The 18701-nt window shown below is 34.5% G+C and overlaps 1 protein-coding gene across 1 annotated transcript in view; it reads right to left on the bottom strand.

The window, feature by feature from the left end:
• The window catches only part of LOC125788868 (H-2 class I histocompatibility antigen, Q7 alpha chain-like), a 67312-nt gene that overhangs the window by 34520 nt on the left and 14091 nt on the right, over positions 1 to 18701 (bottom strand). Inside the window, exons 9-12 of the mRNA XM_049472809.1 lie at positions 18383 to 18502; positions 16784 to 16897; positions 15843 to 15875; positions 13167 to 14424 (exon numbers count right to left, since the gene is read on the bottom strand). Of these exons, the coding sequence (XP_049328766.1) occupies positions 14300 to 14424; positions 15843 to 15875; positions 16784 to 16897; positions 18383 to 18502 (392 nt within the window). The 3' untranslated portion in view covers positions 13167 to 14299. The remainder of the gene's footprint in view (positions 1 to 13166; positions 14425 to 15842; positions 15876 to 16783; positions 16898 to 18382; positions 18503 to 18701) is intronic.

Here is an 18701-nt window from a genome sequence, read left to right as displayed (position 1 = left end):
TATCACCGTCTTCATCAGTCCTGGTCTTTTTCACCCTCCTGTACAGTAGATTCTAGAGAAATGCCTGCTTTAATAAACCCACTGAGAAACTTGATGATCATGTTAACAGGTTTAACAGGACATGGCTGATTGATAGGTAGATCAGGTGTGCGTTGGCAGGGCAGGGTGGAGTCAGGACCAGGACTGAAGTGCACTAGTATAATATCTCCATTGCAGAGTGGACTTAAAGCAGGACTTCCAGCGTCTGCTGAATCTGCAGAATATTACAGAATAAATACACCAACTCACATTTACACTCATTCTTCCTGTTTTAAACAACACACAAATTCATTGGTATAGGAACCGGGGGGGTGGGTGGAACAGAAATAGGTGGATTTGTCCCCCAAAAAGCAGAAATTGTCTTGAAATAAACTTTTATTTTAAATCTGCATCCCTGCCATGAAAAGCACCTCCTCTCAGAAGCGTGTTTCTAATTGAAGTTAGCTAAAGCAATTATCAAGAAGACTTGATAAGAGGAGGTGCTTTTGTGCTTTTTCATGGTGAGCGTGCAGATTAAGGCACTACTACTGAGCCAAATTCAGCACCCCTGCCAGGAAAAGCACCCCCTCTCGGGAGAGGCTGCAGGTGACTTTGTTTCTTTTTCCTTGTTTCTTACAGAATGGTCACAGAGATGTTCTGAAGCCACTCCTTTGTATTTTAGCTGTGAGCTTTGGGTCATTGTCTTGTGTGATGAGACGAGAGCCATACTGCTGTCAGATCTACTCATCCCAAGTTCTTGGAAGTGTGGGCTGTAGCGGAGAAGCAATGCACAGGTGTCTGTGTCATTGGAGACTATGATAACTCTCTTGCACTGCTTCACAAGAATAGCCTACTCAGTCTCTCGTCGAAGACAGTAATTAAAGCTCATATCCTGACTGGAGATGACTGTATGAGCAAGGTGGGGACTAAACAGCTTCTACAGCTTCTGACCCAGTCCAGTACTGAGCCAACTTTGGAGAGGCAGATGCCTTGACAGAGCAAGATGCAGCTTTGGCTGAGAAGCACTTGGTGAGTGTCTGGGCTGGGGTCAGATCAACAACAACAGCTAAGATAATTGATGAACGCTAAGACATTTGTAGAAGTCCACACAAGTGGAAGTACTGAAATTGATGCTCTCCCTTCCACAAGTAGTGTGATCAGAGGCCACATCCAACGAGGGGCTTCTCTGGTTCATACGGCATGCAACTTGCTTACAGCATCCAAGGACACCAAAGCAAGACTAGATCCAACAGAACATGGATGGAAGGAGCACTTTTGCACACTCCTGCCATCAAAATGTCTGAAGCCTTTAGCACCAAGTCTGCTCTCAGTATGTAAGTGTGCAGGCAAGTGTGACAATCGCCGATGTGGCTGTCATTCTGCTGGAGTTTCATGCACCGTATTCTGCCATGGAAAAGTGGAAAAATCATTCTGTAAAAACCCATCCCACTAACATGCATGCACTTTGAGAGAAATCACACTATATGGTGCACTTTTAGTTAATTTGGTATGATGTAATTTGTATCACTTATCACTTGTATCACTTATTGCTACATAGTTTTATTTGCACCCAATTGTTTTATTTTATATCATTGTACTAACACTCAGTTAAAATATAAGTTCAAAGGGAATGTTTAAAATTGTTATGCTTCTTCTCTTCGTGACTTGTTATAATTAAAATAATACTATAAAGAAAAAAATATTGGCGTTATTGAAAAAAATATGTTAACATTTCAATGACAAGATGATCCTTAATGTTAAAAAAAACAATATTAGCAATGAATATTAAATCTCAGATTTATTAGACTTATTGGTCTGGTCAGAGAATCTAAGCTTTAATATTGATATATATATCGAAACCGAATCGATACTGTGGCCCAAGAACTGCGATACAAACCGAACCGTGGCAACATTGTTCCATTGCATCCCTAGTGGCCACATAAAAAATTGAGACTTTGGGCACAATTTGTTCATGTGCACTGTGAGGTTTACTTACTTGTGCTGCAGATATTTAGATACTTTTAAATATAAGTTGTACATGGACACCTTTAAGTTTAATATCTATAGTACTATTTCCCATGAAACGATAAAATAAAATATTTGCAGAAATGTGAGGGGTGTAATCTTGTTCTTTTGTGAGATACTGTATATTGGTTTCTCAAGTGTCAGAAAAAATGTTCACAAACAATCATCAGTCATTTATAAAATGTGTTTTTCACAGAATCCTGAAATACAATACTACCTACCATTAAGCACACTGTCCCTGTCACTGCTGGCTGAAGGTGATACACTATCACTCCCTGTACCTGTCAAACCAGACGATATTCCAGTATTAATCCACTGTCTCATAATTACAGTCATGTATACTGTACTAAACATCATTTAACATCACAGGAAGTAGTGTAGGCTTAAAATAAAGCAGAACTACTTACAATTTCTTCTTTGCTTTATCAGAGCATAGATAATCATAGAACACAGGACCACCATTATGAGCACAGAGACCGACACTGCTCCAATAATAAGGGCCTCAGGGCCTCTATCTATAAAAAAACACACAAAAAAACAAAGCACCAATAAAACTGACTGATGATATCATAAACTGATCTTCTATTCATAAACACTGGTGACTTTAGACTGATGCTCCATCACTCTGGAACAGGATAAATCTGGACTCATCAGATCACATGGGAAGCTCTTACTTTCACTATTAAACAACATATTAAACAACTCTTAGTTCTAGAGCTGTTTTTCCACCACTTGTATGATTTTATTAAACGTTTAAGTGATCGCAGATCTCCATCATTCAAGATTTTTTTCCAATCACATTCCTTCCTGGAAGATGATCATCCCCCACTGTCCTTCCATTGTTTAATAATAATGCGATGGACAGATTAACACATTTCCACGACTACAGGATGAGTCTGTCTGTCCACATGGTTGTTTAATTAACTAATGAGAAGCTACTCCCTGCATCAGTTAGGGATAATTTAATCACCCATGCAGTAATTATTATCTAATGGGAGATGTATATAATAATGCTGAATAAATTATACATATTATTAAACATACAGATTCACCATAGTAAAAGAAAACTAATTAGTGAAGCTAATTTTCAAAGCAAGTTTAAATTCTACTTAAACTTAAAACCCTGGTGGAAAAAAAAATAAAACATATTGAGAAATGTCTAAGTATGCTGTAAATATACTAAGAGATTTATGTACTTACTTAAAATATAATAAAAATACATTATTATTATGCTTTTATCAAATGTTTGAAAGTAAACTTTGATCATACTTTTTAAAGTACAATATAGTGTATTTTTAAAAAATAGACTACTATGAAGTACACTTTTAGTTTAATGTAATTCAATATACTTCTAAAATACTTATTTTCAAATATACTTTTGTACATTTTAGTTACAGTAGTTCACTTAAAATAAATGTATCATGTAATTTCTTAGAAAATAAATTAAATTACTACATTTATAAAATGTAAAGTATATTTGTAACAGGCTAAAAATTTTAGTACAGTAAATTAAAATACATTTTTATACCCAGCGAAGTACAATAGAAGTGTGCTAAGACAGGAACAAAAAGTATATTTGTACTCTAATATGAATAGATCACATATATTTAACATCAATTCTTAGTACATTTCTAATATACCTGGTGTATAATAAATAGTGATACAGTTGTAATACTCATTATTAAATGTATTATTTTACAGTAAGCATATTTAAAATATGGGGTTACATACATAAAGTAGTTTAAATGTTTAAATGTTACTTAAGTATATTTAAAATATATTTTAGTACAGTTAAGTACACTTAGCACAATTTAAGTAACTATAGTACTTAATATAGCACTATAGTATATAGTATTATAGCACTATAGTATGATAATGCTTATAGTATACTTTAATCTACTTTTTTCACTAGGGAAAGGTTACTAATAAACGTGAACCCAAACTTTGCCTGTAAAAAAGTAATTAATAGATACTCAGTTTAATGGACATGAGTGTGTGAATAAATAATGCTATTTTATTAATAGTACCTAAAATAGTCTTGTTATAAAAATACATTTTATAAATAATTATTTTATTTCTATTTTAAACCCCTTTTTTTTACCCAATATAAAAGGCTAATTACCCCATCCACACTTTAGGGCTCCTACTAAGAATAGTAATGCCCCCAACGCTAAGGAGCTACAGACACCTGTATCACCAGCATCACAATGGGAGTGATGAGGGATGAGAGCGCCACCTACTGTCCCCATCCTCATTAGAAGGGTCCTCATCATCAACACAGGACATCTTTAATCATCTGCTTATTTTACTGCACTGTAATGTACAGAAGTTCTGTATGTTTAAAGGATCATATTATAATAATATGTCAATGATGTATGATTATATTTACCCCATTGTTTAATCACTGGTTTTGTAAGTGTTCTGTGAGACACGTAACAGTAATAATAGGCTTTATCATCTTCCTGTATCTCCACACTCTTCCTCAGCTGGTAGGTTCCATCATCATTGGGTCTGACTCCAGAAGATGTGATCAGATGATCAGGAAGTGAAGTGTTGAACTTCCTCAGACTCATCTTCACGTCTTTGGGGTAGAATCCCGTGGCCATGCAGGTCAGGATCAGCTTTCCTGAGTCTTTTACAGATTTCTTTGCAAATATATGAACAGCAGGTGGAGCTGAAGAGAGAAATGGAGCAACATTTCAGTTTAGCCTTCAAACAGATAAAAATATAACAGTTTATATATCACTATAATTACACCACAATATGATACAGTAATGCCTGCACCATTTTAATAATATATTCTTGATAAAGTATATATATATATATATATAGTAAAGATTTTCTAACCTCTATCTCTATTATTACTTTATAATTTTGTACCTTTATTTAAACTGCTACATTAAAGTAAATAAATTCAACAAACAGTAAACTAAATCTATTAAATAAATACAGATGATTTTGCTGTACATTTCCGACTATCCCTCACTAGTTTATGTGTAATAAAACAATTGACTTAGTGCTGCTCTAGTGCTGTACTATGTGCAATAGCTAAATTTATCATATGTGGAATAATGTGTTTATGGACAATATGTGCAGTATCAGCTCTTATGTACTATTTATTTGCTGTTTATTACTGTCAGCCTATGTGCAGTAAACAACGATCACTGCTTACCATGATATGCGTACTGGGGGACTGTGCTTCCATTAATCTTAATATTTCTAGATATATATTTTATAGTATTGTTATTGTTTTCTTATATGCTTTGTATATATATATTTATTTATTTATATATTATATTGTTTTATATTTCCTGACACTTCTGTCCTCTATGATGCAGCAACTTTGCAATTTTCCCCACTGTAGGATTAATAAAGGATTATTTTATTTTATCTCATCTTATTTTAGTAATAATAATAATAATAAAAAGAAGAAGAAGAAGGAATCTAAATCAGATTCCTCTTTGAACAGTAGAGTAATGGTGATAAAACTATAATTATAAAAAGCATCCAGATACTCACTGTGACTCTGTGTGATGTCAGTAGTTTTGTTCTGTAAGTACATCTTCAGCATCTCCTCACACTGCTCACATTTCCTAACAGCATTAAAGGCTTTACTCCACTCCTCCTCCCTCTCTCTGTTCTTCTCCTCCTCCCTCTCTCTGTTCTCCTTCTCCCTCTCTCTGTTCTTCTTCTCCTCCCTCTCTCTGTTCTTCTCCTCCTCCCTCTCTCTGTTCTTCTTCTCCTCCCTCTCTCTGTTCTTCTTCTCCTCCATCTCTCTGTTCTTCTTCTTCTCCGGGGTCATCCAGGTTTTAGAGGTGCAGTTAAACTGAATCAGATCTTCTCCATCATAACCGAATTCATTAATACTGTTTAATACAGTCAGAGATCCATCAGAACTCTGTTCACCCTCACAGCCGTGCCTCCACTGAAGAACACGACCGTCTGAAGAACAGATAGAAAAATAAGACCACAAACTTGTTCGAACAAAGTAGCACATAACTGTGAAGTAGAATGAAAATAATAAATGGTTACATGGCCAAATTAATCAGTGCTCTCTTTGCACATCATGCTTTTCAGATTTTTATTTGATAAAATTGTGAAAACCATGAAGCATTTTCATTAAGGTGACAAAAAGTAAAAAAGTTTAAAGGGTGGGAATACTTTTGCACACCACTGTATATGTATATATACCCTCTAATGGGCTTTGTGCTAAAGTCGACCTAGATAAATTACATATATAAAAGCAACACATTAAAAACTAATTCTATTGTTCTTAATGAGTCACTGCAATAACTTATACAGTACCTGACTGAATTACTTTAGCACTTAAACAATCAAAATTAATCAGTTTAAAGGCTTTTTTTCATTCATCTACAACATTTAAACAGTTCTATATAAAACACAAAGCAAAATCATTACAGGATATTTCAGTAAAAATAAGTAAAAACAGTGTTTCTCACCTGACTGAGAGTGTCCAAACTCACTCATCTGAATGTCGAGAAGTGTATTTAACAGCTGTGTGTCGTACAGCAGTTTCTCAGTGCTGATTATCCAGTCAGATTCTGAAATGTTCATCAGCCAGTTCTGTTTAGCAGTTCTGGGTTGATCTGAGCTGCTGCTGTAGAAATCTATCTGTCTGTCGTTCAGCAGAGTTACAGCAGTGCAGTCGTAGTTTTTGGACTGAAAGGTGTAGAGATATAACAGAGAGTGTTTATCTGTAGAAATCAGAAGAAAAAGACAGGGTGTTGAGGAATGTCCACTATATAAATGATAGTAACTTAAATAAACAATTAAATAAAGCTTTCATTTATTTCAGATTAAATTATTTGATAAAAAAACAACCACAGTGTAAACAGACCAACAGTATTCAACACCTGAAGTACTCAGTTTGCTATTTATAGGTTTATGTTTGAGTAAAATTAACAATGTTTTATTCTATAAACTACAGACAACATTTCTCCCAAATTCCATTTTATTTGCAGAAAATGAGAAATGGCTGAAATAACAAAAAAAGATGCAGAGCTTTCAGACCTCAAATAATGCAGAGAAAACAAGTTCATATTCATAAAGTTTTAAGAGTTCAGAAATCAGTATTTGGTGGAATAACCCTGTTTTTTAATCACAGTTTTTTCATGCATCTTGGCATCATGTTCTCCTCCACCAGTCTTACACACTGCTTTTGGATAGCTTTATGCTGCTTTACTCCTGGTGTAAAAATTCAAGCAGTTCAGTTTGGTGGTTTGATGGCTTGTGATTCTCTCTATTTCTCTTCATTATATTCCAGAGGTTTTTAATTTGGTAAAATCAAATAAACTCATCATTTTATATATCACATACTCTAGTTCACATGAGAGATTGTTCCGGATTAGGATTTTGAAATAAACCAACTACAGTGATTGATATAAACCATATGTGCATTATGATATTGTACATGCCAGTGTTTAAAGGTGAATTAAAGTTATGTTTGTTATGTAGCTGTTCAGAAATGTCCTGCAGTTTTACTGACCCCAGATCTGGTCTCGCTGGAATGTCCGGTTAGTTTGTGCCAGATTTAAACTCGAGCTCAGAGATGAGAGCAGAGCGAATAGCAATAATAACATTAACTGTACTGCTGTACAATCAGTTTATTATGGGAACATACCAGCAGGGTTTAGGATAGCTAATGTTCATATATGAACTGTTGTTAGAAAACACTCTGAAACACTCAGCAGTATACAGTACTGTGCAAAAGTTTTAGACACCTAAGCAAATATATAATACACATATAATTTAAACAGATGCAAATAAACGTTAATACAGTAAAACGATACAAGGAATTTCTTATTTTTAACTGTAAGTATGTTTTATCCTGTGAGCCTGAAGCTGCAGAACAGTGTAGTGTAGAGATTCCAGATTTCTCCTGGATGCTCCTCAGCCAGCATGTGTATTTTATGTTCAAATTTACCAAAATATACCAAACCAGGTGTTGATTTATATGATAAGAACTAGAAATAACTCTATTAAACGCAGGTGAGGAGGAGAGATTAGGAGATGTTTTAAGGAAAACAGGGCTGTAAAAGCTGTAACGGCTTTTTGTAAAATTGCTGTTAGTATTTATTGTAATGCTGTAATGTGTTTTACTGAGATAATAAACACTTACTGCACAGATAAGAAGCTTTTTCTTGACTGAAATTCCCTTTTAGACTGTAAGTTTAAAAATGTTTGGCCTTTCTAGACCACTGTAGACCACTGTCTACTGTCAACTTAATCTCAACTGCTTAAGCGAAAACACAAACCTAGCTTCAATAATAATAATAATAATAATAATAGTAATAAATATAGCCGCAAGCGGCAATCAAGCGGGTTCAAGCACCAACTGGCACAATGATGCCTACTAGAATTGGAAACACTCTGTCACATTTATAGATTTTCAAAAGTCTTTCACCTGTGATTAATGATGGGCAGAGGACATTGAACATGATCAGTGCTTAAATTCACATACAAATCTATTGATGTTTGTAGGATATTCATTAAATGAGTTACAATTAATCAAAAGGCATCTACATGTTATGGTTTTTGATCAAGAGACTTCAACCATAATGTTCACTAAGTTTGGTGTTCAGATTTACCTTTTGAGCTTTTCAAAATAAGCTGAAGTTTTTGACCAAACAAGTTTATATTAACACCAAGGAGTGAATGTTCTGACATGACATGTAATTACAAAGTTGTTCTAAATCTAGATCTGAATTAAATGGCGCTTCATCACAGTAATATTGTACAGAAGTGTTTAACATTGTGAGATTACAGCAAATACTGCAGAGTTACAGCAATTTAGGTTAGAAATTTCAGGGACGCACAGATTGCTTGATGCCTGGACACTATTGTAAGCGACTATTTCACAATTGTTTTTGATGACTATTTAACTGCAGACTCTACAGTGTGCAACAAGACCAACATTTAGGTTATATGTCAAATATTCAGAGACTAGTTTAAATTAAGCCTTTTTAAAACAATTAGCAATAATACATTGTCACATCCTGGTCTTGTCTCATGTCTCTGTGTGTCTTCCCCACGTGACCTGTGCTCCCCTGTGTCTCCTGTCAGTAGTTTTCCACCACCTGTGTCTCATTTGTAGCTCCGCCCCTTCCCCAGGTGTTTCTATTCTAGAGTGTTTCCTGTTTCTTTATATAGATCCCCTGTGCCACTTTGTCTCTGTCGGTCTTTGCACCTTCCCCTGTCGTTTGTCTCTCTCTGTGTGTAATAGCCTCTGTTCCTCGCGCCTTAGTTTCTGTATCTCATGTTTATATTTCTAGTTTCTTGTTTATTTCCGTGTTCCCTAGTTCCTTGTAAATACCCCTGCTTTGTGTTGATTCCTAGTTTAGCTCCTTGTATATATTCCCTGTTTGTTTATCATTATTATTATCTCTAGTTTGTTTGTTTTAGTTCTCTGGTTCCTCTCGTTTGTTTCTGGTTATTTTCAGTCATTTAGTTTATTCCATAGTTCCTTGTATGTATCTCCCTGTTTTATGTTTAAGTGTTTACTTGTTTCTCGTTTCTTTGTTTATTTATATTTATTTATTAAATTATTAATTTTTCCCTTACCTGCAGTTGTGTCCGCCTCCTTGTCTCCCTGCCTGGGTATTCCTGACATACATAAACAAAGCATTTGTTAAACATAGTTGTATTGACACATTTGTCAGAGCCACTGTACTTCAGATGGCAAAACCAAATAGATGTCAAAATAGTACAGTATGATTGACATATAGAAGGTTTTTTGAAACAGCGCCCCCAGTGGCCAGATTGTTTCACCACTTTGCAGGTCACTACAATGTCTCCACCTGGACATAACTGCCAAATTTCATCTTGATTGGTCAACATACAGCCTGCCAAAATGACTGTAGAACCCTAGTAATAATAATAATGAGGAAGAGAATTGATGTTACGGGTGTTGGGAGGGAGGGAGTTCCAGAATTGGGAGCAGAGCGTTTTTAATGTTATTGTAATGTCTTAATATAAACAAGACATTGCACTGATGATGTCATTCAAATATATTGTTTTTCTTCATGTATTTTCAGAAATCAGTACCATGTAATATAATGTACCAGTAAGATTGTCTAATTTAATAATCTAATAATAAACAGAAGTACAGAAAATCCACAAATCTTATAGTAAATCACTATAACACATGCAGGGATTTATTATTTTAGCTACAGTGAATCAGAGTGAAACATGTTTGGGGATAGAATGAGTTTTTTCTTCATAGCAAATGTGTTTCCATCACCCTCCCTTATTCTTCCCACGATACTGAGTTACTCATGACTTAAGAATGTCTAACTGGAACAAAAGTCCCTTGTGCTAGAACTTCCCGTTAAAAAGACTGTAGAGAGACTGAGAGTGAGTCCTAAATGAACAGGGTGAATGGAGCTAATCGGCTAAAAAATCATATTAAAAATATTACCTACATTAAACAGGTTTTATGTAATATAGATGCTAGCATTTCTGCTACTGTAATCTGATCATGTAGAGAGCTGATGCTGAATAAAGGTACAGCCAGATCATATTTAAAAGCTGTAAAACTGGATTTTAAAAGCTTTTTTTTAATAATTTCTGCAGCAGTGAAGCATCTGATGTTGTTCTGTATTGAGGAAATAAGATTCCCATTAATTGGAACCTATGCTAAGCTAACGACATAAAATGGAATGGTAGTTGAGGCTAATCTAATGTTGACGTTAAGTGAAATTTAAGGTGCTGTATCTTTATAACTAGGGCTTTATCTCTGAAAACATTTTGTCTTTTAAGTTTTAGAGCTGCAAAATTTACTGTGGGGGGGGGGGACAATACAATACATATTAATTTTATTTATTTATTAATTTAATCTACACTTTTTGAATATATATATATACTTTTTTTCTTTTTTTTAATCACTGGAACATAATTTAGGTCTGAAAGGGTTAAAAGCTGTATAACTAAAGTTTAAAAGCTTTATAAATTATTTTTACAGCAGTGAAGCAGCTGATGTTGTTCTGTGTTGAGAAAATAAGATTAATTTTCAGAGTAAAACTGATTAAACGTTTATAAACTCTGATTTTGCTCAGTTTCTCCATATGAACCGATTCTTTTCAGACTCACTGTAGAGCGCTTTCTAGTGTCTGACACACCCAAAATTCTCTAGTGGTATTTCTGCACTGTTGGTAATTCTAACAGTGTTAAAAATATTAATAATACATAAATAAATATAAACATATACATACATATATATACGCATTTATTTACTATGATATCATGTGAAACTCTGCTGCAGTCTGTGTGAAGTAAACTCTCTCTCTCTCTCTGAAAGTTAAAAGTTAAATAAACTCTAAAACAGATTAAAACTCACCTCCAGTCACGATCAGGAGAAAGCTGAACAGCAGAAGAGCTGTGATAGATCTCATCATCATCTTCTCTCATTATTATAAACACAGAAATAAACCATTTATCCGGGATAGATAACTCTGGGAGAAAGAGATCCTCTAGCCTCGAACACAGAAACGAGTCGATTCTATGATTCGGTTCTTTTAAGTGAGCAGGAGTCGGTTGAACTGGAGTGAACTGATTCATTTCATTGCAACTGGTTGAAACTGATGCGACAGTTTTTCAACATTAAAGTATTTCTCAATCTCACAGCCAAACCACAGATAAAATCACTACCCAGTAATATATAAAGTATTATATATCATATATTTAGTGTGTAAATTGAGCTTTAAATGGATTTATCTAATAATAAACAGAAGAACATAAAATGTAAAATAGAAAAAGTTAAATTATTTGTGGTTTACTGTAATTCCACAAATGTTATTATAAGTCACTATAATACATACAGGGAGTTATTACCTTAGTTACAGTGATTTAGCTAATTTCTAACATATTATGGGATAGAATTACCTTTTTATTTATAGTAGAGTATAAAAAGACTCCCCACTCCGTGTCTGACCGTTATACCGCAAATCCACCGCTAACCGCTAGAGGGAGCCCGCGAGTGAGACCTAAATGAATAGGAGTGAATGGAGCTAATCGGCTAAAAACTCAAATTAAAAATACTACCTAACTATTTATCCGAAATATATTTTTATATTTAGAAAGTATAATTAAGTATTTCACTCAGAAATGAAAGAAAACGTACCTGTATATTTATATTTTTCTACAGTAAACGAGTTTTACTTACTATAGACGCTAGCATTTCTAGCATACAGCCAGATCATGTTTAAAAGCTGTTTAACTGGAGTTTAAGAGTTTTTAAAAATAATTTCTACAGTAGTGAAGCATTTAATGTTGTTCTGTTTTGAGGAAATAAGAATCATTTTCTGTATAAACATTATTAAACATGTATAAACTTTATTTTATAATCAAAGTTTATTCTAATCATAATTCCAGACTCACAATGAGTTTTACGTGGTATGGATGCTATCATTACTGCTACTGTCATTTGATCATACAGTGAGCTGATGCTGAATGAAAGTACAACCAGATCATATTTAAAAGCTGTATAACTGGAGTTTAAAAGCTTTATATTATTCTGCAGCAATGAATCATTTCATGTTGTGCTTTGTTGAGAAAATAAGATTCGATCTTAGTGTAAAATTGGGTAAAAAAAGGTTTATAAACTCTGACTTATTACCTGACACACCCAGAATATTTAAGTGGTAATGCACTGTTAAGAGATTATATATGCAGAGATATATATATGCAGTGCATATATTTCTTTTTTATGATATCATGTTAAACCATACAGTGTGTGATCTAAACTCTGTCTCTAAAAATTAGTGATTCGAAGATCTCAGAAGTGATGAATTTAAGGATATCACTTTTTTAATACTTGTTTTGCGATAAGTCTTCCTCATCAATGTTGCATTTATATTGCAGTTTGAGTATTATATTAAAGCTTCTTTCACACTGATTCCAGAAAATGTAGAGAAACAATCTGTTACCATGTTGTGAAAAGAAGGACTCAAAAGCATAGTTTTTTTTAGATGTATAAATTTATTAATTTATATAATAAAGGCACATAAGGTTGAACTCCCACCCACAGGGATTGTGAGCCAGTTTGATACCAAGGCACCAATGGAGCTGAGTGAGTTGAGCACTGAAACGGCACTTTAAAAGGGCACCTTAAAATAAGAGCAAAGAAAACTTGCCCCCAAAAAAGTGAAAAACAGTGTTTTGTCACCAGCTGTTACTGCTAAACAGACTGCTAAACACTTCCGGATGAGCAGACTTAAAGACTTAAACTCTTGATCACTCAACAAATACTGAACACTTATGGTCCTCACCACATATTCACATGAAACTGTACAAAATAATAAAATCTCTGCCATTAATATCCTTTAAATGCTTCAAATTCTGTGCAATAGACTTATTTCTTTAAAATTAAGCACTTTGTCACTTTATCACTTTACACATTTCAAGTTTACAGTGTTATGTTTACTTATTTTATATAGCTTAGGTAAGTTATTGCTATAATGTGCAATATTATATTATGACATTGTGCAATATACATACATGCATATATTACCCCTATTCTGCATCTGCACTGTCAATTTGTTATTTATGTCATGTTAGTTGTATGTCTGTGTTTTTATGTGTTTTTTTTCTGCACATTGGAGTTTGGAGAAACGCAATCTCGTTCAACTATGCACTCTGTAGTAAAGTCTGAATGACAATAAAGTTCACTTGAATACTTGAATACTTGAATACTGGTCCTCACTCCTCTACAAAGGTGCGACAGAGAACTGAGGTTTCACTGGGTCTTTATACAGTGTCACACAGCTGAGCCTAGTCAGCAGGGCATACTGAGTCTTTTGTCCCAGACCAACCAGCTCTGCCACTTTGCTGGAGACTGGCGGTATAGGTTGCCTTCTTACACATTCATATTGCACAGCAAAATACACAATAATAATAATAATAAAAAAAAATATATATATATATATATATTTGCACAAATTACACACAAATTAATACAATTTACACAATTTTACGGCAAGGCAAGATTAAAGAGCTCAATCCTAGACCTCGAGTATCACACAAAGGTATTTGGTGCGCTCCCTAAACTGCAGTGTGAAAACAAAAATAAGCGGACCAAATATACACAATGTATACAATGTAGCAACACATGAACCACGGTTCAGACCACGGTCCGGACTTGCTGCAACACTGAGCTTCAGAAAGCACAACATTTCAGTAGTGGTGTAGAACGGTCTGTAAGAGTAAACCACAGTGTGGACTGTATGGTTAATAGTACATCTTATCCATTGGGTGGCTGTTTATTGGCAGCAGGACCTTCAGGTAGATGGGTAGCAGGACCTTTAGGTGGGTTGGTAGCAGGACCTTTAGCTGGATTGGCAGAAGGATAATTAAGTTCTATTTCATCTGTAAAACAGCAGAGCAGCAGAAGGTGAACAGAAAACACCACAATAACAGAAACAGAACAGATCTTTAATACTGTATTTGAAGATCTTTCATAGGATGGAAGAAGCTCCTTCTTACTTCTGATTAAATAATGATCAGATCTTATCCAAGCATATGAACAATGTTTAGATAAATCACTAATTGGATCTGGATTAAAAATGATGAGTTTCTTTGAATTTACCAAATTAAAAACCTCTAAAATATAATCAAGAGGAAGATGGATGATCACAAACCATCAAACCACCAAACTGAACTGCTTGAATTTTTACACCAGGAGTAAAGCAGCATAAATGCATGAAGATGCATGAAAACTGTGATTAAAAAACAGGGTTTTGTCACCAAATATTGATTTCTGAACTCTTAAAACTTTATGAATATGAACTTGTTTTCTTTGTATTATTTGAGGTCTGAAAGCTCTGCATCTTTTTTGTTATTTTGATAATTTCTCATTTTCTGTAAATAAATGCTCTAAATGAGAATATTTTTATTTGGAATTTGGGAGAAATGTTGTCTGTAGTTTATAGAATAAAACAACAAGGTTCATTTTACTCCAATATAAACCTATAAATAGCAAAATCAGAGAAACTGATCCAGAAACTGACAGTTTTAGATCAGTGGTCAGCTGATCTTTTGTGTGATATTACAACAAGAGTTCTTTAAAATGTTGGGGCACTGTGTAAAAATGTAATTAAATGTAAATAAAAACAGACTGCAATGGTTCCAAATTGCACTGACACGCATTTTATTCACAGTAGAACAGAAAAAAAACATTATAAACTTTACTATTTTTCCCTTACTATTCTTTACCAATTTCTTTTGGAATTGAGGTTGAAAATATCAGTGATAAATATGTGATTAGAGCAGGACTGTAGATCACTGCACTGACTGGAGTTTAAGAGGAAAATTGAAAGTAACAATTAAACAATTTGTCAAAACATCCTTCAGACCGTTGATATGGGGATTAATCAATCCTAATAAATCTCTTTTTCCACCGTTATCCAGCTCAAAGCAGCTCCACACCTCCTTACTAAAAACAGTGTTTTTTAATAAGCTTCTTCTGCACTTTTTAAGTTATTAATGCCTCGTTTTAAATATCAGGGATCTCCGGATTCTAGTAAGGAGGTGTGGAGCTGCTTTGAGCTGGATAACGGTGTAGAAAGTGATTTATCAGGGTAAATTATGCCCCGTATCACCCAGTCTGAAGGGTGTTTGTTGGATAAACTGTTAAAATTTCTGGATCTCTGAACGCTGTGGGAGAACAGAGGTGTGCTATTCATCAAAGATAAGGACTTTTTATCATGTTTTACTACAACAAAATCTTTATCATGAAAATATGGACATTGATTTAATTATTCCGGATGTAAAGAAAGACACCTTACCTGCTTGTTGATGAAGTGGTTTCTTGTTGTCCCCTAGAAAAGAGGAGAAGAATGGAAGATAGTTACTCATCTTCAGTTTTAAAACTCATGAAATTTTGTATTTCACTACTGTAGGTATTTATGATAAGCTGTTATTCAGATTAGCTCAAGAACAGTAGACTGTCGAATCACGCTTCTCTATCTGGCAACCCGATAGACAAGTCTGGGTAATTAGATTTTAGAGAAAATATATTTTCTCCCTTGATAAATTCAATTCTCATTCAAAAAGTGATTTTTATATTTACTCAGGTTTCTTTTTCTGATATAAAAAAAGCAAAACCAAAAGAAATCTGTAGTGGGAAAATACTTTTTTACAGCACTCTATCTTATAAATGTTATTTTCACAAAGAATTTACATAAATTACAAAAAGTCCTTCATATTTTAATTTTCAACTTTTATTCTATGCTGTAGTTTTATCTTGATTTTAGCTAATTATCATTAAAACAGTGCTATTTGTACTGTACATGAATAACTATGAACAGCATTGTAGGATAAGGGATGAATTTTATTATTTTATTTTTTTGAGTAAAACAGTTCCTTTAATAAGATTTATGAGCACAGTGTAAACTGCTGATGAGATGCTGTGTTTGGTAGTAACAGATCTACTACAGATTAATCAGGATTCAGCTGGTCTTACCTGTTTCATTATTTAGTTGTAGCATGTATGACTACAGTTTTTAACCTGTGGGTGATGACCACCTGACAACGCTTTCTTTACTGCTAGAAGCAACGCTTGGTTATTTTATACAATATTTTTACAAAACTTCCCTCTAACTGTGAGAAATTATTTAGTATTTTCTAAAAAATAAATCTGTTGTAGCTTGTGAAGTTTTGTGGATTATAACAGTACTAATTTATTGAAGAGTAAATAGAGGATGTGTAATAAAACAGATCTACTTACTCTTTTTTATCATCAGAACACCAAGGATCACAAAATATATGATCAGCGCAACCACCACAACTCCAATCATTAAACCCCAATAGATGTGGTTAAGGTGGTTAGTCCTTCTTCCATCTTAAAGAACACAAATACAAAAAAACAACCATCAGTAAAACTGATATCGTATTTCACACCTTTTAAAATCGGATTGGAGTTTAGAAATGTATCTACACTGATGGGCGTGGTGGTCTGGAAGGTGTGTTCAGATACATTTCTGCCATGTTTCTATTCTGGCGGCGGGAAATACAGGAACTCCACTGACTGATTAAATTAATAGGTTACAGTTAATTAATAAGTTACAGTTATATAGCACCTTTCTAGAAACCGAATGACGCTTTACAATCCCGTTTTTTATTTTTTTTTACACAGAACTATTCATACTCAGCAGTCATTCACACACCTGCGAGAAGCGGCAGCCAATAGCACACATCGTACTCTCAACCGGAAACAACCACCATCCACCTGGGGGACTGCATTCAACACTACACCATTCACCCAGGACAGAGGGCAAATACATATCTGGCCACACAGTCATACATACATTTACACACACACACACACTTACATACCACGCACTTCACATATACACACCTGATTAAGTTAGAATATTTTTTTTAGTACTTTTTAGAGTATCTCATTTATCTCATTTTCATGTTTTCAGACTGTGGGAAGAAACCAGAGTCCCTAGATAAAATCCATGCAGAACCCAAGACCCTAGATGTGCTAGCCACCAAGCCACCATGCCACCCCCGACAACAGTAACCCGTTCAATACTATCTTAGCCATGCAGGAGCGTTGTGCGCATTGGGTGCCCTCAAATAAACACGCTGCAGTGACAATCCTGCTTTTACATCAACAGTAAATAGAATAAAGAATAAAATATCATTGCTGTTTCCTTAATTGAGCTGCTGGTGTATCTTCACATCGTGAACATGCAGGTCAGTTTCCTCTGCTGAGACGCGCAAAAACGCTGCACTGTTAAAATACGAATGTGCCAAAGTCAGAGCTCACCTGCCTCTTAAAGGAAATGAAAACAGACACTATGATTGGTTAATTTCACATTACACCCAAAATTATCCACACCCATGATTAATTAGTAGAATTAGTACATCAGTGGAGAAGTTCTGAACACACTGAGATGTATCAGATATCATCATCTGATCACCTCACAGCACATCTCTCAGCTCTATCAACCTCTTTTACACTCCTACCTTAAAACTGAGCACTTCTGATCTGATCACCTGAGATGCAGGTAAATCCCAGGTAAACTTTCTGTATATTAGTTTGGGGTTGGAGGGTTAGATGGTGACGCAGTAAAGCAACTCATTTTTGATACATTAATGTAATACACTGAGCCCTGTTTTAGTGTGCAGCAGTGTGTCTTTGCTATCGTAACGACTCGAAACGTGCAAAAGGTATGTACTAATTCTCTTAATAAATTATTATACTGCTAAGAGGCAACGCATGGTCATTTTATCTTCCTTAAAGATACAGCAGATTATAACAGTACTAATCTACTGAAGAGGAAACAGAGGATGTAAATAAAACAGATCTACTTACACTTTTTTATTCTCCATATCAGAACAGCAAGGGTCACAGAATACAGGATCAGCACAAGCACCACAACTCCAACTATTAAACCCCAGTAGATGTTATAAAGGAAGTCAGTCCATCTTTTATCTAAAAGAACAGAAACAAACACAGAGCATCAGTAAAAGTGATATGATGAAGATAGAAACGTGGTGTAAAGTGTAGAATTTAAAGTGATAAACTGAACTAACACAGCTGTGCAGCAGAGTAAGAAGAAGATTAAATAAAGCAGTACTTCTCTAAAATGTATAATTAACTAATAAAATCCACCTGTGTAATAAAACAGCTC

This window comes from Astyanax mexicanus, unplaced genomic scaffold (assembly GCF_023375975.1).
Source record: "Astyanax mexicanus isolate ESR-SI-001 unplaced genomic scaffold, AstMex3_surface scaffold_31, whole genome shotgun sequence".
NCBI lineage: Eukaryota > Metazoa > Chordata > Actinopteri > Characiformes > Acestrorhamphidae > Astyanax > Astyanax mexicanus.
Note: the sequence above shows the minus strand (reverse complement) of the source record. Positions and strands in the feature narration are given on the sequence as shown.